Source organism: Squalius cephalus (genome assembly GCF_949319135.1).
Source record: "Squalius cephalus genome assembly, chromosome: 10".
Classification (NCBI taxonomy): Eukaryota; Metazoa; Chordata; class Actinopteri; order Cypriniformes; family Leuciscidae; genus Squalius; species Squalius cephalus.
The window spans coordinates 38905361-38930474 of NC_137131.1; the positions used below are offsets into that span (position 1 = coordinate 38905361).

Here is a 25114-nt window from a genome sequence, read left to right on the forward strand (position 1 = left end):
TTAATGGTGTACATCTGTATTTTAAGTGTTTTTAGCATTTTAATTAAGATTGTTCATTTAAATAATTCCACGGCCCCCTGGTTGAGAACCATGGTTTCTATATATAATTGTTCCCTGCTGGTATTACGGTGTGCAAGGGAAGTCAGATAGGTTTAATGTAATGAGAATCCCACCTAACATGTGATATGACTCTATTGAAAAGAGAAACACTCCTCTTACTAATGAAACCATGCAAACATTTAGGCAAGTCTCATCTTTCAGATGCTCAAGACACTAAATCATTCATTCGAAAAAAGGATGCAATTTTGTTCTGGTCAGCTTATAGAAGTGTATTGCAGGACTTTAAATGTTAATGACTTTTCATGATGAACCTTGTGTACTGTAGGCTATTATTATTCCTCACTTAAGTCACTTTGGTTAAAAGCTTCTGCTAAATAAATGCAAATCAACGTGTCAACGCGTGACCAACTTGAACCCATTGCATGTGGTAATATTTCACTTTCTGCTTGGTTTGATTCCTATTGAAATAACTGGATTTCACACATGAACAACCACAAATGTGACCAATCTAACCATGGCTTTAATGTTGTACATCACAAAGTTTTTTTAATCTTTTAGATGCAACAGACCCCCACATATGATCATTCTGGTGTAAGGGCCCCCCATCCTAAAAAAAATTCATGCGTAAAAATCATAATTATACAGTGAAAAATGTATATTATAAATATGCGTAAAATATTATTTGGAAAAAACAACTCACGAAGACTTTGTACAACTTTTCAGATGAAAAAAAAAAGAAAGATGCTATGATATCGCTGTTGTGTTTACCTGTGCCTTTAAGAGAGCGTCTATAATAAGAAATGGAAACATAATCCAGCTCTCGCTCTCTCTCTTTCTCTCTCGTTTTCCAGTCGCTGTGACTAGAGGCAAATAACGGAACCAGTTAGACCGTAAATTGCTCGACAGTTTTAAGTTGATTTTTTTTGATACCATAGTTCGGAAAAGGTTTAGTCTAATAATAATAACTCCGTGTCCACCTTTAAAACTCTAAACACTGTCTCTTTAAGAGGGTTTACCTACCGACCTCCTGTTGATCCGACAGTATTTCTCCATACATTACTGTTCGTCTGTGTCTCCTGCCATCTGCGCTTTCCTTTATTCTTAACGGTTTATTTATTTATTTATTCACTTTGGAAACTTGAAGAAGCTCAAACATGGCAGAGGTAGGGAAAGGAGTCAACGCCGGGAAACTGGCCAGTAATGTACAGAAGAGGTTAACCCGAGCACAAGAGAAGGTATGCATGCTTACATTGACTCTTTGTAAATGAAACTATATTTTTTTACCATGCTGTTTGTACATTCAAATGCGACTCCTGAATAGGCGTTTAAAGATAGCTAAAAGTTAAATTATATGAAACCGTGTTAATAATAGTAGGAAGAGACTTTAAAAACAACAGCTGAAACTCATTGAAACGCTTCATACAATACTCGCCCCTGTGTTTGTCATGCTCACTTGCGTTGGAAATGGTGGTTTTATTTCTCATTTTCAGAGCATCTTCTGTTAAAGTTATGTTTGAAACTCTGAACTCTGAATTCTGATGGGATAATTTAAGATGAAGTGCATTAAACTGAAAGCTGATGTGACCACAACTCTTTTGACATTTTGAATTTTCTTGCCATTGAATCAATCAATAATATCACACGTGTGTGTGTATATAATCACAAATGAACAATTAAAAATAATAAATAAATAACATATTGAACTTTTAATATTTTCACCATTACTGCACAAGAAATAGATGAAGTTCAATGAATCTTCATGATCATTTGCCTCTAGTGGGGTATGCAACATGCGGGGTAAGTTGTCACATTGGTAAACTGCTGTTTATTGACCATGATTTGAGAAGAACATCTTTTAAAAAATATATAATCTTAAAATCCTTTAAAAAGCTTTCTCATCGTACAGTGTTTGTTTTTTAAAATGTGTTATATGCTATTTCCACATTATGTAAACAGTACAATTATTAGCCTATGAAACATAGGACACATTATTTCTCCCTGAACTGTTATGAAAACATTTGGTTATAATCTACCATCATTATATACTTGGCATTTGTCTGAATGTGTGTCAGTGTAGTAATTTATGGAGTTCATTTGTTTAAGGTTTGGAATCATCCAAAACCACTGCTAGAGAAAACAAGCATTTGTGTAGTTGGACCTTATAATTACTGAGCACTTACGACAACTTCCTCATGCCCCAACTAGTCTGGCTATCTGCTGTTACATTTTGTATCACAGAAAAGCCCAGAATGTCCTCTTTTAGATACACACAGGACCTAAAACAGTCACATGTATGGGCTCAGAGATATGTCTACTACAAAATGAATCTCTAGCTCTCAGGAACTTATGAAGCAGTCTGGAAATGGTGATGTTGTAGCAGAGTTTAAGTCCCAGGGTATCAGTGGTGTATCAACACAAAGCGACCCCCAGCTGAGTGTAGGAGGTCCTACACAGGAAGTGTCATTTCCACACTAAACACTCCAAATGACCACTGGCCTCCCAGAACGCACAGCTGGACTCCAGAGCCTTGCACTGTGCAAAAGTCACGCTTTTGATTTGAGTGACTCTAGGATGTAAGACAAGAGTTATAGGAACTACCTGATAAATTTAGCCAGTCCCTAGGTGTACTTTCGGGGGCCGAGACATGCACAGTGGTTAAACGAATTACTAATCTGCATTGGCACTAGGATCAGTAGGTTCCCTTTGCAGGGGCCACTTAAGAAACATCGGAAATCGGTTAATTTTAGCCTTTAAAAATCTTTGTTTTCATCATAAATGGTAGACAAACAAGTGGCTTGGACGACTTGGATATGGGAGATTTCGTAGGAAGATAGTTTTGTCATTTCCTGTCCCTATAAACCAAGCAGACTCATTACTTTGTAATCATAAAGATGTGTAAAAAGTTAAGAGGTTATTTAGGATCATTGTGCACACTGCATTTGTGTCCCTCTTCCTGTAGGGTCATTTCTCTTTGGGCCCACGTACTGAACTCATAGTCCCAGTTGTTCAAATCCCAGCAGAAGGGTGGAGTTTAGGAACAAAACTTTAAAACTGGTCGAAAAATACAACATTTGTATTATGTAATATACACACACTTTTTTATTTTGCTCTTGATTAGTTTAACTGTTACAGTAATAATTTAGAAGTAGACATTAGGCTACCTATTAAGCTTTTCGGTAGCCTACAGTATAGTAAAAAAGTGGATTATTGATAATAATCCACAAACAGCTGTAAATATCAAGAAAAAAATATTTATATTTTATTTATATTAAAATATTTATATTTGGTATTATTTATAAATATAATATTTTATAATATAATTATATTTAATTTAAAGTGATTTTTTTTTTTTTTTTTTTGCTTGTTTTGTTTAATCACTGTTTGTAAATTACATTAGCACAATCATAAGTACGGTGACCCAGTCAAAAGTTCTTTGCGGGCGAATGCAAAGTTTCTCGGGTGAACGTAAAAGCATCGAAATATATTTTTTTCCCCCATCTCATATTTTTTCCATCACCATGTAGAGGCTCCGTTGAGTACTAGTATATCCAGATTTGGTATTCTGAAAAAGTGTGTATCAGTATGATCCAATTCAATTTTGTTTGATTACCTGATCCTAGCAAAACATGGGATTTCCAAATCTAGATAATTCTGATCCAGATTAAACTTTTTGAACAACTGGGCCCTGGTGCTCATCTTCAGCTGCTTTGTGTATAGATTTTCTGTAAAGATTTTTTTTTTTTGGAAGAAGTCTTTTATGCTGACCAAATCTCCATCTATTTGATCAAAAATAAAAACATTAATATTGTGAAATATTATTACAAGTTCAAATAACTGTTTTCTATTTCAATACATTTTAAAATGTAATTTATTCCTGTGATGTAAAGCTGAATTTTCAGCATCATTTCTCCAATCACAAAAAAAGTTGTGCTGCTGCTTAATATTTTTTTGTAAATCATAATAGTTTTCTTTCAAAAATATTTTTGTACTAGAAATTTCAAAAGAAATCCATTTATTTAAAATAGAAATATTTTGTAACATTATAAATGTCTCTTTTGAGCAATTTTGTTGCCTAATAAAAAATATTTATTTATTTATTAAAAAAAAAAATTCTTACTGACCTCAAACTTTTAAATGGTAGTGTAAATCTGAGCTCCAAACTAGACAAAAAAGCACCATAAAAAAAGTCAGTACAGCTCATGTTTTGCATGAATGATCCCTTTAGTATGTTTTTGGATTGATTGCTTTTGTGTGTAGACTTTGCAATGGCTCTAGATATTATTTGTGAGCAATAGTACGTGTAGTTGTTTAGCCTGCCTGAAGTCCTCGGCAGTCTTGGCTACCTCTTTAGAGTGTGAAAAGCTGGACTCACTCTAAAAGTATCTGTATGTGTGTTTTTGTGTGTGTAGTCACTCCTTCTAAGTGATCCGCTGTCCATCAGCGTGATTAAGGTCTCAGTCTCCTCTTCCCCTCTGAAACTCAGCCAGGTAGAGGAGAGTTAACTATGAACCTCTAGTGGCAAATGGCCCACATCTCAGCAGTCTCTCCTGTGTTTTCTCACTCTTCACTTTTCCCTCATCCACCTGTCTGTCATTAGTTGAAGTCTGTCACTATTTTGGAACACCAGGGCAAGTTGTTCTTGAGTCACCCATTCTTGCAGAAACATTCCAAAAGTGTCCGTTAAGTATGGAGACTCCCCATCTCAATATGTCATAATGACCGTGGAGATCAAGAGATGGGTGCAAAGTTACAACAACCTCCTTTTCTCAGATTCGAATCCCAAAGGAAGTGTCCTCAGGCTTCCCCTGACCTCTGCTCTGATTGGACAGGCGACATGCCAATCAAAAGCTCCACTGATGTTCAAACATGAGCCACACCCCTCTTCCGCACTCCACCCACACACCTGTCCGTCCTCATAGAGCTAGTGAGCAGTGTGTGGATTGGGCTATGAATAGCAGACAGGCTGTAGCTGTGAGCTAATCCCCAGAAACCCCTTGTGCGACAAACCGTGGTGTGTGTGAATGCCAACGGCTGTGGTCTGGGGTATTTTTGGTGTTGTAACTGAACACCAGCACACATTGAACAGAAGTAAAGACCAGTGTCCTTTATAAAACGCGAATGAAGTGACATTTGCCTTTTACTTGGGAGAATGCAGTCATAAATTCACACACACGCACAGGTTACTGGTAAATCTCTCTCATTCTAAGCCTCTTTTAACCTGTTAGTTAAAGCTCCACAGACATACTAATTAAGCCACTTGCCACTCCTATGAGACAGCAGAAGTGTGTTTACCTTGGACAGTTTTGTCCCAAAATGTAGTTCAATCTGACAAAAACTTTGGGGACATGCTTTTTTGATCCTAAATAATATCTAAAAGGTCTTCTATTAGGCGTCGGGTTATGGTTAGTCTATACTAATTTTACGATAGGAAAATTGTCAAACTAGAGTAGTAAAAAACAATAGAGTCTATGGTGTTATAAAGGAAAGAGAGAATGAATATGCGCCTGCTTTAGGTCAGATCAAGTGGGTGTATTAAATGGGTAGCTGACTTCATCAATTAGTATAAACTTGTCTCTCACTTGCTCGAATGTTTCCCTCGCACACACTGAGGAATCTCTCAGCTGCTGGACAAATGGTCAGCGCTAGTCTGATCAGAATGGTATAATTTAAACATGCTGATTCAGAAAGCAGCTCAGCCCGAACTCACTGCTATTTCTTTAAAGGAAAAGTTCTCAAATGAAAACTCTGTCGTTTACTCATGTCGAAAAAGCTCATATGGCTTTCCTTTGTCTGTGAAATACAAAAGGAGACAATGTGAAAAATGTTCCTTCTGCTCTTATACAATGAAACAGTGAACTAATCATTTGTTTCACATAATTTATCTTTGGCTGCATTATAATTATTTCCTAATTCAGACTATGATCAAAGAATGTGGATGTTTTTGAGGAATTTGACTATTGAAAATATAACATTTTAACTTCAAGTCAGCAATATGATCTGATCTTCCCATCATTACTGCGTTCTGATGAAGTATTGAAAGACAACTTGTATAAAGAGAGCTTATTTTATATATAATCAGCTGTGTAGCATCCATTATAACATCAACAAAAACATTAAGCGGCACTACTGTTTTCAACACTGATAATAAGAAATGATTTAAGTATAATAATATGAAAATGCTTCATGAGCACCAAATCAGCATATTAGAACAAAATCTGGAGGATCATGTGACACTAGCTATGTTTCCATCCAAAGCTGAGAATTTAAAGGTAGGGTAGGCAATTTCGAAGAGGCTAGCGATAGCAAGCTAGCTTTGAAAGCACAAGATCCCACCCTCCCTTCAGAGCTTCATAAGATCCCACCCTCCCTTCAGAACGTTATCATTTTCACGTCCTGCGCCACGTTGTTTAAATAGCAAATGCTTTTGCGCCCATGGAAGTGCTGGTCTGAAAACGAGGTGTGTTCATGCGCATTGTTGGCACGTTGCTATTTCGAGGCAACTGAAATAGACTGAAATATTTGTTTTGTTATTTAAAGAGCACGTTAGTAATGTACGCCTATAGGCGGGTCCACAACGTGCGTACACTTTGTCCTGTAGATGGTCTACCTGCGCGCGTTTACCTTGTGCACGGGTAGAGCCGTTTCCTCGCTAGAGAAGCATTCAGTTTTTCCGCCATGTAAATAGCGAATCCGCCATGGCGCGAGCACAACTGGCTTTTAAAGGGAATGGGAGATGAGACTTTATTCACACCTACGCCTCTACCTATGCACTGTGTGTACCATGAGAGGGCGTTAATTTATGCTGTTTTTATTTTTTACAGAATTTTTTTATTAATTATTAATCTATCTGTGTACAGCACTCATGACATATTGAGAAAAAAAAGAGTTTGAGAATAAATAAAGGTGTGCGTTTGTGTGTTGTAAAGTCAAATGTGTGCATGTGCGTGCATGGGTGGGGGATGAATGAAAATAAATCTGATTGGCTAGTTTAGTCCACACACGAAAAATGATATTACAGATAGTTAATAGTGCTGCGTACCCTGAGATAAAATCCTGCAGGAGCCCCTGTGCAACAAGATCGGTCCGCTGGTTAGTCTAGTTATGCCGTGATTGCCGTCCTATCAGCACACAGTCACATGACTTTTCTGATGCGCATCGAGGAATTTATTCTGTAAATGTGTAGTTTATTTATTTTTCTTATCAGATAAAAAATTTATCTGACTCAATTGAGCACATCTTGACATTTCCTTCCAGCGTTTTTTTCCCGATACCCCAAAATGCTCATTAAAATAGGTGGATGGAAACATAGTGTAGAAAATTCAGCTTTGCTATCACATTTAAATAATATTTCACAATATTACTGTTTTACTACATTTTTGATCAAGTAAATGCAATCTTGGTGAACACGAGACTTTCAAAAACATTTAAAAATCTTAAAGACTCTAAACGTTTGAACGGTAGTGTATTCACTTTAGGCTTAAAAACAAATAGAGACAGAGCAAATAATGAAATTGACTGCTAACTGTGCCTGCTTGGCTGATCAATGGTTATCACTCTATTTTCATATAATCTGAAGTAAATTGTGAGTCAGTACAAATAAATTTTCTTTTATCTTAGAAATTCTGTATTATTTATCATATCTGTCATCAGCCACCTGCTCTCATCGGCCATTGAAAAATCCATATCGTTCAACCACTAGCTCAGCCTGGGTGTACAGTCATATGCAGTGTTCCTGGAAGACCTCTGAGTCAGAGCGAATGCCTTCATCCCAGATCTCCTCTTCTGCACAGGGAGCACATGTCATCCTGACACAGATCCAGGACACTGTATTTTAAGATGTCGGGGGCTCGAGGGAGGGGTCCTGCAGCAATGCATTCAGGATCAGCTTTCAAACACTCCCTCCCTGCACAGTAATACACATTCATACATTCTTCAAGAAGAGCACAGCTGACACGGCCTTTATTAATATAGATTAGAGGTTACAGTGATTTCCACTCGAGCTTTATTGAATTCCTTTGCACTTCTAGAGCAAGATTTTGTATTTTCCTATTTTAGTTGTAGCTGAAGTTTCCTGTTGTGTTTAGCCAAGCTCAGTTCTATAAAATATGTTGCTCTAGGAACTTTTTGTTATTTTCTTAAGCGGGAATTATTTAAATGAGGAATATTATGATGACGTGTACGTTCCCGGAAGAAAACTCAAGGCATTTCAGAAACAGTGTGCACTGATAAAGGGAATAACTCTCTTTGGGGTGACTTTGTGTTTTGTAACTTTGCAGAACTTTTTCATGATCAAACAACAACATTACACACTAAAGATGTAGGACCTCTTTACCATTATTGGAGAAAATGTGAGACCATTCACAGATGCATCATTCTGTAAATTTCATCCTTCCATCTTGAATCCCTTTGGCATTATGACGTAGACTTCACAGGATGTGTTATTCTGTTGCCCGTGTCAGGCTGACGGAGACCAATTTTTATGGGTCACAAATGGCATGGCATGTTTAATATGCTGCTAGGAGATGATATGGGGGAGCAGAAGGAAAAGGAAATGACCTCTGAATTAATAGAACCGGATACAAGCACTACCTCATACATGCTGGACAGGAAGTAGGCCAACCTGAACTAAAGGAAATGTGCGTAATTACATCTGCTAGGAAATAGTTATGTCTTAAATAATGGAAACATTGAATGGAACAAAAGAAGATTTTGCTTTGAACTTCTGGTGGGTGTATGGATGGCAGGAAAGTTTAGTACATGACACACTCATGGGCATACATTGTTGCACGCCTCCTTGGTTTTGAGTTTCATTTTTTATGAACAGTTACTGTATGTCAGCATTCTTGATGGGGAAGAGGAACATGGAACCGATTCTGAAAGCACCATTTGTGTAGAATGTGTGGTGGCAGGGATCTGAGACCCTATTTTTTACTTTTTTTAAATGCACATATGCATCTACACTCCAAAGACTGCTTGTAAAATTAAACATGCATTTAAAAAAAATGGTGAAAAATAAACAAGTTCATTAGCCTGACAGAAATTTGGAACAGATATCTTTCATTTCTTTTTGATTTGTCATGTAATGTTGCCTGTTTAGGACTTTTTTTTTTAGTGCTTTCACTTAGAAAGAAACTTCTTGTCATGTTTGCAGTTGTTTTATGGATGTTTTAGGTTAGGATATTTTCACATTTTCCCAAAAATATCTTCTTTTGTGTTCCACATAAGAAAGAAAATCATACTTGTTTGGAACCATATGAGGGTGAATATATATTGAAGGAAATTTCACACTGACGGTAGGTTGTTTATTGTTTTAGGTTATTAAGATATGATATTTTTATATTCTTGCCATGGGCCCCACAAACCCATGGGCTGGCCTGCACGCATGTAATGCAGAAGTGGTGTACCGATTTGGGTTAGTATGTTAGCATGTGAATGATGTCGGCTGTTTTGTGGTGTTCTCTGGTAGGTGATGCAAAAGCTGGGTAAGGCGGATGAAACGAAAGACACAGCCTTTGAGGAGGAAGTAGTCAACTTTAACAAGCAGCTGGTAAGAGCCTTAACCCTTCACCCTCTTTTACCCCCTTGCTTAATATACTGCTTCCATTGACATTTGACCTCTGACCCTTTTCGTAGTTCTTAAATATCTAGTGATGATTTCATCTCTCTGTGATCTCTATCCACAGGTCGATGGCACCAAACTGCAGAAAGACTTGAAAGCGTATTTGTTGGCAGTCAAAAGTAAGACTCTCATTGTGTGTCTTTGTATATATTTGATGAAAGTGAACAAGAATAGTTTTAAAGGGATAGTTCACCCAAATAAATGATAATTTACTCATCCTGATGTTGTACCAAACAGGTTTGACTTTCTTTCTTCTGTGGAACATAAAATAAGATATTTTGAAGAATGTTGGTAACCAAAAAAGTTTTGGTGACCATTGACTTCCATTGATTGAACAAAAACATACTGTGACCGATCAAAATATCTTATTTTATGTTCCACAGAAGAGAGAAAGTCATACAGTTTTGGAACAACATAAGGGTTAGTAAATGATGATAGATTTATAATTTGTTTAGGTGAACTATGCAACCTAATATTTGCTATCACAAATATCTGGGTTTATTGGTCGTTTGATTACACTTATGAAACATATGACATAATTTAGAGGAAGCTCAATGCTAATTTTAAAGAAACACTCAACACAATCAAGTGCAAAAACATAAAGAAACATCTTTTCAGGTTGTCATATGGCAAAATTAGAACTAAATGTGCAATCGCTCAATCATGCTTCTTTGTATTTACATGCAGCCTTCTTTCAGAAAAAATACATGAGATTCTCTCAAAGCAAAACATATCATCGCGACTGAACAAACTCAGCCCTGCATGTATAGCTGTACCTGCCTCCATATGTAACAGAGATAAGGGCGTCACAAATTCTTTCTGGGTTATAAACATGTGGAACGCATTTTCAGGTCTGGCCATATTTGTTCCTTCTCAAAGGGATAGTTCATCATTTACTCAACCTCATGTTGTTTTAACCTGTATGATTTCTGTTCTTCCTTGTAACAATTTCCAAATATGTATGATTTTTTTGTCTTTTGTGGAATGCAAAAGAAGATATTTTGAAAATGTCTGTGAACTTTAATTTTTTTAGAAATGTAATAGACCCCAACCATCTTCAAGATAGTTTTTGTGTCAAAAGACCAGAGTAGTGCACACATGTTTGGAACAACGTGAGGGTGAATAAATGATGATGGAATAAAACATTTTAGGTGAACTGTCCTGTCCCTTTAAATCTCGATTTTAAATATGGCTCCTTTATAGTATGTAGCTGTAATACTTTTGCTTTAAGCACTGGTGAGTGGTAGTACATTAAATAAATGTGAAATAAGCAGACAGACCTCTTCTTTGTACAGCAGACTATAACGGCGCTGTCCTAATGCACATCACCGTCCCCTCGACTTCCTGCCATGTGACCACAAAAGCTCTCACTTCTCTGAAAGACTCAAAGGGAAAGAGACTGCATGTGTGTTGGGTTGAGTAATTGAGCATTCATCCTCTGTGTGAACTTGCCAATGTCCGTCTCTTAGCTGACCCACTGCTTGTTTCCGCAGCCATGCACGAGTGTTCAAAGCGTCTGCATGACTGTCTGGCAGAAATGTACGACCCCGAGTGGTTTGGCAAAGAGGAGGTGGACTCCATCGCAGAGGTGTGTAAGCATGTCACTGGCAGAGCCTAACACTCTTTCTGGATTGTGTGACATTAGTGTTTTCGATGTGAAAAATCCCATAGGAGAGACAAAGCCACAAAGGACATCTCTTTAATATGTCAGTTGTTTCTCTTTAAGGCCTTAAGTGCCTCCTGAAATCAAATGTCGACTCATTATTCTGCAATTTCTTTTCTGTTTTCTACATTTTTTTTATTCATTCCTTCCACTCACCCATCTCTCCATGAGTAAAGGAGATGATAGAGAAAGAAATGGATAATAATTTAGAGGTAAACATGACCGATGACATCTTTAGAGTCCAGACTGTAGGTCTAGTTTAGAGCTGGTGCTGGTGATGCTAAACTAGTGCTACTGTAGTGCACTTTATATTAGAATAGATTTGTTCATAAATATTTAGATTCGAGTCGTCTGTGGTTTGTCAGTGTGTGAGAGAGAAAGCGTGAGAGTATGTGCCTTGGTGTGCGTGTCTGATCACATTTGTTTTACAGGACACTGACCTCCTGTGGCAAGAGTTCCACCAAAATCTTACTGACAATGCCCTCATTTCCATGGATGCATACTTGGCTCAATTTCCAGACATAAAGGTTTGTTTTTGCTTTAAAGGGATCGTTCACACAAAAATCTGTGATCAATTCTGTCATCATTTACTCACAACCTCAAGTTGTTCCAAACCTGAATTAATTTATTTTTTTCTGCTGAATACAAAGATATTTTTGAAGAATATGGGTAACCAAACAGTTGATTTACTTCCATAGTATAGAAAAAAAAAATCCTATGGAAGTCAATGGGGCCCATCAACTGTTTGGTTATCCGTATTCTTCAAAATATCTTCTTTTGTGTTCAGCAGAAGAAAGAAATTCATACAGTTTTGGAACAACTTGAGGGTGAGTAAATAGACAGCATTTTCATTTTTGGGTGAACTAACCCTTTTAATAAGTGGTGCATGTAAGCATCACTTTCACTATTGCTTATAGCTTTAGGGATTTGAACCCCTAACCATATGTATTAAAATTTGGTGTGAAACTGTTGTTTGTGCTACAGGAATTATTGATGCTTGTTAAGAATCACTATTGCTTTTCTGAGTGATTTGACTTATGATTTTTGCCTGGCTAATATCTCATAGACTTGCACTGAAGTAGGGACCCATCCATATATAGACACCAAAATATAATCAAGACTTGCAGGTGCACCACATAGAAACCACCCAGAACACCCAAGCAAACACTTAGCAACACTCACAACACTTTAGCAACCTTATAGCAACGGCCTGGTAACCAATCACCACACCCTTAGCGTGCTCCTCTCATTTAAAGTAGTTACCACTGTGTTAAATGGTCTTTGTTGTGACTCTCTGACTCCCTCTGCAGGCTCGCATTGCTAAGCGTGAAAGGAAGCTGGTAGACTTTGACAGTGCCAGACATCATTTCGCTTCTATACAGAAAGGCAAGAAAAAGGATGAGGCCAAAATTGCCAAGGTATCAGATGCTCGTTCCAGCTCGTTAATGTATGCTAATACTGTACTGTCTGGCTTTTTGTTCACAAACCTTCTTAACTAACCAACTTAATGCTGTAACTAACTATGAGTAATTCATGTGTTGCAGTCAGTTTATATGCTTGAGTATTTGCACAAGCTTGTGTCTCCCTCTCTCTTTGCTTGCATGTCTAGCCTCTGACTCTGGTGGAGAAGGCTGCTCCCGGCTGGGCTCAGGGAATAATCACAGCACACCAATTCGCTCAAACTAACCTCTCAAGAAACCAGGTGACTCACCTGTCACTCAGGAGCCTGTAAACCCTCCCTTAACCTGCCTAACTCCACCCACCTCCTCACAGTCCACACCCACTCTCAGCATGGCATCTTTATGTAGCATCTGTGTATTTACTGCATATTTTTAGGTATGACTTAAAAATAAAACAAATTTCAAAGAATACTGTTCAAAAGATCGAGGTCGGTATGCTTTTTTAAAAAAATTTTTTTTGAAATAAGTCCCTTAAAGCAACACTAAGGAACATTTTTTACCTTAAAATAATGTTTCCAAAATCGTATCAGTGGTTCATCAAGTCGTAACAGGGTGAAAGGCACTTCTGGATTCGCTTTGAAACCCTATATCTGCTATAACCACACTATGCAAGTTTGCCAAACTGGGTCGCATTTCTGTAGTTCGAATGAGACAGATTTGACTTGCTTTATGTCAAGCGTTACAATAGTCATTATTTAGTTTTTCTGATGTCGCAATACATCATACTTTCATGAAATCATGAAACATACTCTACCTTGTCTGTGGACATCATTCATTCCAAAGCCGGTGCTGGATAAACAGCGAGCGAGCGTGCGACGGTATAGGCTGCGGGCGGCGAAATTATTTACAGCAGCGGTAATGGACAATTCCGCTTCCAACCTGTAGGGCGACCGAAGAGGAAAAGTTCCTTAGTGTTGCTTTAATGTCCCCAAGGCTAAATTTATTTAATCAAAAGTAATGTAAAAACAGTACTTTTGTGAACTATTATTTAAGTGCCCCTATTATGCTATTTTAAAGCTTATTAAGTTTTTTTGAGGTCTTCTACGATAGGTTTACATGCATCCAGAGTCCAAAAACGGTTCGTTCGAAGATTCAGTCTCTCTAGACCCCTCCTTTCCGAGAGCCTAATTGCTCTGATTGGTCCGACGGCCCAGTCCGTTGTGATTGGTCTACCACTCACAGCGCGTGTCGGAAACCAAGCGCCCATGGTGTCATTTTTTCCATATCAATTCCAAGTGCATGCTAAATGGATTCGCAGCCCGGAAAACAGCGTCTTCTCAACATGTCGAAACACAAACCAAACTCTTCCAGACCTCAGCGATAACTACAGTGTAGTTGTATGTTGTTTGCGGGCAGCCGATGAAGAGCGTAGGCTGGCATTATGCAAATCTGTTGCATTGTTAAGTAGGTAATAGGTATGTAACAGGAAGTGAGACTCGGTGTCAGGCCGTTCAGAATCTATTCTTTTGGTAGACAATAACTCCATTCATTGTGCAGTTTGATTTTTTTGAAACTTTGCAGACATTTTACATTTACAAACAGCTATTTTACACACTGCATGAAAGGTAATATTTGAATAAACATAATAGGGGCACATTTTAAATAATCGTTTTCTATTGTACTATATTTTCAGATGTAATTTCAATCAAAGCTGAATTTTCAGCATCATTACTCCAGTCTTCATTGTCACATGATCCTTCAGAAATCATTCTAATATGCTGATTTGCTGCTCAAGAAACATTTATTATTGTTATCAATGTTGAAAACAGTTTTGCTGCTTAATATTTTTGTGGAAACAGGATTTTTTCAGGATTCTTTGATGAATAGAAAGTTCAAAAGAACAACATTTATTAAAAAAAACAATTAAAATTAAAAATAAAGGAACTTTTGATTGGTAGTGTAGTTCTCTCTAAAAATGCTAATTCTGTGCTAATTCCCTCACTTTATCTTTTCCTCTATGGAATACAAAAGGATGTATTTAGCAGACTGGCCAAGCTGCTCTTTCCATACAATGGAAATAGATGGCGCCAGTAAAATCAAATGAAAATGAATCAAAATATGCTCTGCAAAACATGCAGGAATTAGTGTTTGATGTTGTCTCTATAGTGCACAGGTTAATTTGCAGTACTTTTTAAAATCTATATTTTTGGTGCAGTTTTTTCCTTTTTGGAGCTTTATAGGTAACTATATGTTTTCATTGAATGAAGAAATGCTACAAAACATTCTTCAAAGTTTTTCTTTTTGTGTTCAACAAAAGAAATGAATACAGTTCGTAATTATATGTTGGTGAGTAAATGTTTTATGTTTGTTTTAAATGCTTTCTGCAGATTCCAGTTAAAGGGATCAGATCACAGGATCTGATTGTCCACAGTCCATTCATGCAGTGATGAATGCATAATTCTTTGTATACACATTTTCATAAATTATAGTGTCTTTAGCCTAATAAATGTGTGTGTGTGTGTGTGTGTGTGTGTTTAGGCTGAGGAAGAGTTGGGGAGAGCTCAGAAGGTATTTGAGGAGATTAATTATGATCTCCAGGAGGAACTTCCCACCCTGTGGAACAGGTAATAACCACCTATTCATCCTGCCATCTCTCATGTATCTCTCTTATTCCTTCTGCTTTAATAAACAGTTCACCTAAAAATGAACAACCACCATGTCGTTCCAAACCGGTGTGCTGTTGTTGTTTTTTCTGCAAAACACAAAAAGTTTTTTTTTAAGGATCTTCACATGGAGTCTCTTATGCTCACCAAGGCTGCATTTAAAAAATACAGTAAAAACAGTAATATCATGAAATATTATTACCAATTAAAGTAACTGTTTTCTATTTGAATATATTTAAAAAATGTAATTTATTCCTGTGATGACAAAGCTGGATTTTCAGCATCATTACTCCAGTCTTTAGTGTCACATGATCATGTCTCTATGCTCAGTTATGATTTTTTTTTAAATTTTTTATTATCAATGTTGAGAACAGTTGTTCTGCTTCATATTTTGTGGAAACAGTGATACCATTCTTTGATTAAAAAAGAAAGTTAAAAAGAACAGCATTTATTTGAAGTAGAAATCTTTTGTAACATTGTAAATGTCTTTACTGTTACTTTGGATACATTTAAAAGCACACAAGTCCTATTTCGTATAATACTTTTATGTTGTTATTTGTCTTTTTTGAGCTTGAGAGGTCATAATGATCTGTCATTATATGGAGAAAAAACCCCTGCAATTATCCTTCTTTTGTGTTCCATGATTGAATAACATGATGGCAAGTAATTAACAGAATATAATTATTTGGTGAGGTTTTTTCTTTTAAATGAACTGATGTTGACTCATCTCTGTCTCTTTCTCTCTCTATCTATCTCTCTCTCTCTCTCTCTGCAGTCGTGTTGGCATCTATGTTAACACATTCCAGAGTGTAGCCGGCCTGGAGGAAAAATTTCACAGGGAGATGGGCAAAGTGAGCCAATAATAAGAGACTTATTAACAAGAGATAAATTAGATTATTGTTGTTAGTTACCAGGGTATGTCGCACTCTCTCGCACACAGCTGAACCAGAATCTAAGTGATGTTATGACCAAACTGGATGAGCAGCGTCTAGCCAAGTGAGTGCTTGTATCTTGCGATATTTCCTGTCTGTATAGACACTTCTGGTTTCCTGTAGTTTAGCACACAGATGTGTGAGTCCTTGTTTTCCCTGTAAATTAAACCAACCCTTCCCCCAATCAACCCACAGAAAAGGTGTGAAGACAGCAAGCATTGGGAAGAGGTAATAGCTCTCATGTTTTGTGTGTGTTTGTATATGCAACATTTATTGCAATAAAGGCATACTAACACTTGGTTGCTCTGGAAACTTCCCGCAAATGTTTTGAGTGTGCATGGGACCATGTGTAGATGCTGACACGAAAAATAACTGCATGACTGGAATGTCTTTGAAATGCAGTAATTGTGCATGGTATGATTTAAACCAATCTGTCTGCTGTATTAACACTGATCTGTGCTGCCCTCTAGTGATGTCGATCATGTAATGACTGATATACAGGCCAAATGTAGTAGTTATTTACCAATGTGTGTTTCTCAAGCAGTGAAGAAGCAGCCAACCACAGTCCCTCAGATTCTGGGTCAGACGCCCCTAAATCACCACAAAAGGTACTGTGGATGTGAGAATGCTGATGTTTTTATTTTCTGTCTATTATGTCACATTGCCTATGTTATGGAGTGTGTCTTACAGTATGTATAAAACTAAAGATGCAAAAAAATAAATCCAGACCCTTTATTATGACAGCAAGAGAAAGCCAACACACTGAAATGCTATTTAAACTTATTCTTCTGAGACAAACATTTCTAATTCATCCTAGGGCTTTCAAGCTAGAACCAACAAACGCGGGTCAGCAACGTGCTAATTTATGCTTGCAATATGCTAATTCATGCTAACAACATTTTAAAACTTGCTAGCAATGTGCTAATTCATGTTAGAAACATGCTAACAACGTGTTAAATCAGGCTAGCTACATGTTAAAACATACAAGAAATGTGGTTATTCATGTTAGAAACATGCTAGTGATGTGCTTAATCATGCTAGCAACATGTTAAACTCAGGGGGGCAATGTTTCATAAAAAATCGAAGCTTCCCCGGGCGCCGCCACTGATTAGCAGACCATCACCTGCTGTTAGCATTCCACTGACTCCCATTCATTTTGGCGTCACTTTGACAGCGAATAACTTTACATCTGAGGCGTTTAAAGACTCCATTTGTCCATTATTTATTTCTAAAGAAACACGAAAATGTATAAAAGGCTCCATTACCTTGTATCTTACATTATGGCCCCGTAGAAGCAGTTTTTGTAAAAATAGGCTAACGATTGCGTCATAACCACGCGACTCTCTGTCGCACAGTAGAGAGATTACCGTATGGACAGGAGGAGAAGCTCGCGGGCAATCGGGGGGACGTGGAGGCAAAATGACAAAATAATTAATCAGAATTTTGAGCAGAAGTTTCTCCTGCTCCTAGCTCATGGACACCTCCTACTCACACTCTCCGTCTCTGCAAGTTTCAGAAGGGAATGATTCAGATTTCTCTTGGCACAGCTACTAGAAGATAGACGGGTTGCTCATGTCACATCTACGTCGTCAAGCGCAGTTTGAGTCTGCGCAGTACGCTCAGCCATCAGGAAGTGAGAGCTTCTAATTGACTTCACTTTTCTCCGTTGAATCCAATTGGTTTGCTGTGTCCATTTATTTTACTGTCTATGGTTAAAACCAAGTGTGCTACACGCATCCTGAAAAGTGAAGCCAAAGCATTTCGATCGCCTCCTGGTGGATGGCTGCAGTATAGGTCATAAACCCCGCCCTCTCCATAATATAATGCAGGGTTCACCAATCTCGGTCCTGGAGGGCTGGTGTCCTGCAGAGTTTAGCTCCAACCCCAATTAAACACACCTGAACCAGCTAATCAAGGTCTCACTAGGCATACTAGAAACTTTCAAACAGGTGTGTTGGAGCTGGTTGGAGCTAAACTCTGCAGGGACAGCGGCCCTCCAGGACCGAGATTGGTGAACCCTGATATAATGGAACATGATCCAAACTAAAAAAAATTTTCCCCAAAGATGGTTTCTGTCATTTTATGTAGGTCTGCTTGAGCAGGCCTATATTCAAGTGTTCGTTTTTCCATTTAGTTTGGTTTTAGTTATTTGATGCTATAAAAACGGGGTGTATATCATGATTGACAGCTAAACCATGCTAAATAATGCTAGCAACATGTTAGAAAATGCTAATAATCTGTTAAATCATGCTAAAACATGTTAGCAATAAACTATTTATAGCAATAAAAGGTTTAGTATAAACCTAAAACTATAGGTACTGCCCAACAGTAGAAGTCTGTGGTATATCTTCATGTAGATGACTAGTTAAACATGAATGTGTGTGTAAGCAAACTAAAAGCATGTTACACAGAAAAAGTCTAATCATGAACAGTCCTGATTTGGCGTTTTAACTTAACCGCAGTGTGTTTTCCTCATTATCTGCATGTGTGTGTTGGTGTGGCAGTCCAGAGAGGGGCCGCCGGTCTCACGGCCCCCGAGGCCTGCTTCGCCTCAGGAGGTGAAAGAAGACAACATCATTAACCTGTTTGAGGATGCAGTGGTGCCTGACATTAACATTTCAACCCAGCCACAGGTCAGAGGTCAAATAACTCCCTACCCTGCTCATCTAAGCACTCACTCCAATCTCTTCCTCTTCACATGTTTTAATTTACAATATATCTCCATTCTTAATGAGCACAGTCATCCATTTCTACCCTAAAAGTGACTCTTTCCGCCATATTATTATCTCTCTTTCTGCTCAAAGTATCACTAGCTCTCGAGTTTGTGAACTTTACCATAATTTCTTTCTGCAAACCAATGATTCCATTAAATATTGTAAAGGTGGTGTTTTGTACTGTACACAACAGTGTAATGGTCCAGTAGTATGTAGCCTGCTGGATTTAGATCTGGATGCTTTGAAAGCACTCAGCGCTGCTCTAGTCCACCAGGTGGGTGTCAAAGGACAGGAGAGGTCAGGATGGCGAAGGGTAAAGGTCAGGGTTTAGGGGCCAGGAAAACCATGCTGCCATCCATCGCTGCGTTTCAGGCTGTGTTCGAAATCGCATGCTCTCTTGAGTAGGTACTTATTTTGAATAAGTACTTTTTGACTGCTAAAAAAAGTATGTTCTATAAAGCATGAATGTGTAATATGAATGTAATCCGGATGTACTACATTCGCCATGCTGTCATTATCATTTGACCTATCAGCGTAAGTTGTGTCGCATCACTGTCATTCATAAATACTCTCCTGTGGCCTCATGGGATAAAGTGTCCGTCAGCAATGAAGGGAGCTGATTTATTATTTACAGTTTATTTCCTTATGAATTTGTTTTACAAGTATTATGCAGTTTAATGTCAAAATAACTCCAATATCATACACTACAGTTGCGTGGGGTGGGGGTAAATTAAGCACAATCTGCTGGGACGTCACAGTACTGTTGCATTGTGGTCTATGAATCTGCCTGAAGTGTACATATTGAGTAGGTCTGTCCAAATAAAGTTGGAAGTGCTTATGTCTAAAAGAGGAGATGCATCTTGGATTTTGCTGTGGAAAGCCATTCGTTTCCCCACTTTTGTATAAATGCATCCAATTTTAATGTACATGAGTGTTTATTTTTTAATCTTTGATATAGTCTCTTTAGTTAATTTGAGTTTCAGGGAACTGAAATGCCACTTTGGTTCAGCATGTGACGTATTTACTCCATGCATGTGATGCATGTTAACTCTCTTACTGCTAGTTTCCATAACAAGACCCAGGGACCGACTCAGAGCAGAAAAAAAGTACATTTACATTTATTCATTTAGCATACGCTTTTATCCAAAGCGACTTACAAATGAGAACTCAGCAGACATTTTTCTGTGTATTCTTATAATCAAATGAAATAATCAAAAGTTTGGGGTCAGTAGAATTTAAAAAAAATAAAATTTTGCATTATATTTTATAAAAAGACAATAAAGAGATTTAAAATGTTACAAAAGATTCTCAACCTTGAATTATGTGACACTGAAGACTGGAGTAGTGATGCTGAAAATTCAGCTTTGCATCACAGGAATAAATTACATTTTAAATTATATTCAAATAGAAAACAGTTATTTTAAATAGTAAAATTCATCACAATATTACTGCTTTCACTGTATTTTTGATCAAATAAATGCAGCCTTGTGAGCATAAAATGCTTTTTTCAAAAAAATAAAAAATCTTACCGATCCCAAACTTCTATAGTCGATATGATAGATTGTGAGGATTACTGTAGATTTATTTTCTTCTTACTCTTGTACATGGTTTTCCAGGGTCCACTATTAGATCACCACCCTTAACAAATGCTTTCCTCTCATATTTGCTGCATTAGCTCTGAACACGGTTTATTATATGCATAAGTGGGGTTGATGAGAGCTCTCTCCTTACTGTTGACAAGGTGATGAACGTACCTTGCACTCTTTTTATGGGCCTCATTTATCTCACTCTTTCATTCTGTGCTTCCTCATGGAAGGGGGCTTCATGGGATTCATGGGAGGTAAGACACTTGTAATGGATCAGTTCTCTCTCGACATACTCTTTGTGATTCTTGTGGTATGATTGAGCATAAAAAAAACATTTAATGGTGCTTTTGGATGAAAGGCTTCTACAATCTTTGGATCGACAAATCACAAACAAAACCACACACGAACACACAGGCATTTATCAAAAATTCAACCTTGTTACAGATTTCCACTCATGTTTCTACCATGTATTTGGACTTTCCTCTCTTTATACCATTTATATATATATATCGTTTATCTATCTTCTTTATATATCTTATACATTTATACCATGAATTTGGACTTACAAGGTTTATACTGTAAATGTAAATCATTGTAAATAATGTATATCAGGGGTTATTGTTGACAAAACAAAATAGATAGTAAAAAACAGAAAGACTTAATTTAAATGAATGAAAAAAAAAATAGTAATTAAGTGACATTGTTATTGATCAAATTAGAATTATTACAAATCAGTCTGTTATTCAAGGGATTAAACGGAAATCAACAATTAACTTAACTTCAGATCATGTTGGGAGATAGTTTAGAGTGAACAGTAGTTCACGTCTCTTATCTATCTTTCCCTTCATCTCCTGCATTATCTATCTTTGCCTTTTGCCCTATTGCCGTCCCTTTTCTCCCATGGCATCTATTTTACCCAAAATCCAAACAATCTGTCCCAAATCCAAAAAACAATCCTGGCCGACCCTTCCTCCCCATCCCAGCCCAGTCAGACCCCCGCTGGAGACCCCTCTCAGGACTCGGATGATGAAGCTGCCGCTCAGACGAATGAAGCCCCTCCGTGGGATGATGAGGTCACTCCTGCCGTAGAGCCGTATGAACCCCCCAGCTGGCATGAGCAGGACAGTGTGTCTGCGCAGTCAGGCTGGGTCAGTGAGACTGCAGAGGCTGGACTCGCGCAGCCAGACTGGGAGGACAGAGGTGTGGAGTGCTGGGGCGAGGAAGGGTCCCAGGTAGGGCAAGAGCAGGACGTAGATACAAACTGGGGCAGTGGTGCGGCTCAGGCTTGGGAGGCGGAGTCAAAGCCGCCTCAGTGGGAGGAGCTTCAAAGTGTAAGAGGAGCAAGAGTCTGGATTAATTGTGTAGTGTTAGGATGGCCCAGAAGTAAATAATGTTGTTCTGTGGGTGTGTGGCTATTTTCCACCGTGTTCATGTTGAATGTTCGTTTTTGCCTATATGTGTTTGTCTATGTATATCATGTTTGTTTTATTCTCTGTTGCTCAGGTGTGGTTAACTGTTTCTTTTTATTTTATTATCATTTCATTTTTGTATTTAGAATGAAGCTCCAACGGTGACAAATGGCTCCTCAGATGCAGAGCTTCCTCCATCTGTTCTTTATAAGGTAAGTTGAATTGGGAACCCAAGAACCCAGAGAATATTGAGGTCTGTAAGATGTTTTTATGTTTTGAAAGAAGTCTCTTTAGTAAAAACAGTAATATTGTGAAAAATGTCATTTATTCCTGTGATGCAAAGCTGAATTTTCAGCATCATTACTCCAGTCTTCAGAGTCACATGATGCTTCAGAAATCAAGAAACCTTTCTTATAATGAAAGTTGAAAACAGTTGTGCTGCCTAATTTTGTGGAAACCAAGATTCTTTGATTAACAGAAAGTTCATTTATTTGTATAACATGTAAAAGTCTTTAAATGACACTTTTTAAAATGTATTAACATGATTCTTGGTAGGTCAAAGCAATGCATGACTACGGGGCAACAGACAGTGATGAACTTGACCTGAAGGCTGGTGATATTGTGCTTGTGCTTCCCTTTGCCAACCCAGATGAACAGGTCAGTCATGGCACACATGCTCAAACACACTCGCATACAATCGGACAATGACTCATTGTCTTGTCTTTTTGTTTGTGTGCACAGGATGATGGCTGGTTAGTGGGCGTAAAAGAGTCACACTGGCTTGAGAATAAAAACCTCCTAGCAAAAGGAGTCTTCCCTGAAAACTTCACCCAGAAACTGTGAGCGGAACAGCAACCTCACAATCACCTGTTCTTATCCTTCGTTTTCTCACCACTCTACTGTGATGACATTTTTTATAAAACATGCTCAAAAATAAGGGCTTCTCAAGCGAAAAAAAGCTCTGTTCTATATACATGGTCACTTTTGTAGAAGAGTAAAGGTAAATTCATCAGATCATATTTGCAACAGCATGCTTTACACTAAAAAGTGATATGGACACAATTAACAGATGCCAGATATGGATGAAGACCGGGGCCGCTTTGATTGATGATTGTCGTTGGCCCATTTTGGGATGTTTGTTTAGTACATGAAGCATTTTTTTTTCATCAACTGACATCAATCAGTATATTTCAGTGAAATCTTTCTCTTTTGCCCAAAGTCAACATGAAATCGAGATTGACCCCATTTACTTTCTTAACATACCTTTTCGATCTTACTGTACACTATTCTTCAGTGCTTGTTCCACATACTGTAAAAACGGGTAGAATACGGTTTCCAAAAAGCAACAAATAGCAAGTGGATGCTCTTTACACAAAGTGTAAATATAATATACTGTTTGTACTAAAGATAAAATATCTGAGCAATGGTGGGTGGAGTTTGTGAAAGAACAAGGTTGGCTAATCTGCACTTAGTATAAGTAGGCATTGGGTATTTTGATCAAGATTAAAAAGTCAGCTGATATCACAAATTAAACGATAAACCATAAATACCAAAAATACATCAGGTGCGAAGTGCAAACTCTATTTCATGTTGACTTTAAAGTTTTGTTGATTTCATTATCTCTTGACTCTCCTGAGCATGTAGAGCCCCTTCATCCTCTCAGTAAAAAAAATATTTTAAAATGTTGTTACGTAGATGGGGTATCTAGCACTACATGTGAGGGGCTCATCATCTCAATACTTTTATGATCAATAACTTCATGATATGTATGTTCTTCTTTGTTCTGTTTTTGAGGTATTCAGGTTTATGCCACCAAAGATTATGACGATTATGCTATGGGACAAACCACTGTGGTTATACTGTACGAACAACAATTTGCTCGAAACACTTTTTGCTACGTATTTTAAAATTGAAGAGGTTTAAACATTTGTCATGGTTGCATGAATGTTTTATATATCCTTTTAGATGGGTGCACATATGCTTTATTTTGTAATCTTACTGAGATTTAAAATAGAAAATCAGGTCAAAAATAGATTTATATTTTCAGTTGGTATTGATCTAGAAAAAAGTATTCTGTAGTGCACTGATACTCTGATTACATGCAGCATTAGGGTGGAAAACACTGAATGAATTGAGCTGAATTTCTTCACACTGTACAGTATCACGCCACCACTGTGATTCAGGCAGAATCACTTATTTAAAATGGCAAAAGTGTTTGACGGCATCCACATCTGGATATATGCCTGGTTATAATGCTCTTCTTTGTAATTTGATGAATTACAGTGGTCATGCTCAATAGAAATATGTGCACAAACATCTCTTTTTAATAAAATTCAGTTTTCTATAATGTTGAACTGACACTGCATTGTTAAGAAATGACAATGACTCAGTATTTTAGCATGTTTAGCTGGTTAAAATTGTTTGGTTGAAATGTAAAAGTGCTTCAACTACTTACTAAATTGCATCTCTGTTTTAATATCTAATGTCAAAATTTGATGTCATATATTCTGGGAATCTAATTTTGCCAAAACAGTGTGGAATCTACCAAAGAGGGTAAATTAGCTGCTAATTTGTGTTGTAAACTGTTACTCTTGTGTATTATAAATTCTGACATTGTCAGTCTGTATTGTGTAAATCTTAGTTATACATATTATCTCTCTCTGACCTGTTTACATACCAGAGCTTTACTTTTCTCACCCAAGAAGCTCTATATTTGAATAAGTTTTGAATATTAAAATATTTATCAGACCTTTGAAATGAACAGACAGCTGTCAAAGCAAAGCAGGTCTATTCATGGTTCCTCCTAACCAAAGAGGGTAAATGTTTGGTGACTCTCTTAATATCTAAATGATAAAGGTTCTGATATTTAAAACTAGCCTGTGGAAAAACTGAGATGTATCACAATAACTATATACATTTGATCAGAAAGGGTAATCCTGCAGCATTATGGTCGGATGCTCTGTCTTAACATGCAGTACTCTGTAAGAACCACCCTGTCTGGCAGACTTTAAAAAGCATAATAAAAATAAAATCATGCTGAACTTCAAATCTAGGGTTCTCGATCTCGT

The 25114-nt window shown here is 37.5% G+C and overlaps 1 protein-coding gene across 4 annotated transcripts; it reads left to right on the top strand.

Annotated features, from left to right (window-relative positions):
- The first annotated feature begins 832 nt into the window (after positions 1–832).
- On the top strand, positions 833–25094 carry bin1b (bridging integrator 1b). 4 transcript variants are annotated; one of them, XM_079884134.1, is made up of 19 exons: positions 833–1295; positions 9527–9607; positions 9744–9798; positions 11173–11267; positions 11519–11554; positions 11774–11869; positions 12653–12760; positions 12952–13044; positions 15281–15366; positions 16181–16256; positions 16346–16401; positions 16533–16565; positions 16882–16945; positions 18842–18970; positions 20868–20891; positions 21621–21968; positions 22193–22258; positions 22602–22703; positions 22788–22968. In XM_079884134.1, exons 1-19 carry the CDS (start codon positions 1215–1217, stop codon positions 22887–22889), a joined length of 1731 nt encoding a protein of 576 aa, XP_079740260.1. In that variant the 5' UTR covers positions 833–1214; the 3' UTR covers positions 22890–22968. The 4 variants fall into 4 exon arrangements, with proteins under 4 accessions (XP_079740260.1, XP_079740257.1, XP_079740258.1 ...); XM_079884131.1 differs by lacking the exons at positions 11519–11554; positions 20868–20891; positions 21621–21968 and having other exon boundaries at positions 881–1295; positions 16879–16945; positions 22788–25094; XM_079884132.1 differs by lacking the exons at positions 11519–11554; positions 20868–20891; positions 21621–21968 and having other exon boundaries at positions 881–1295; positions 22788–25094.
- The last annotated feature ends 20 nt before the right edge of the window (positions 25095–25114 follow it).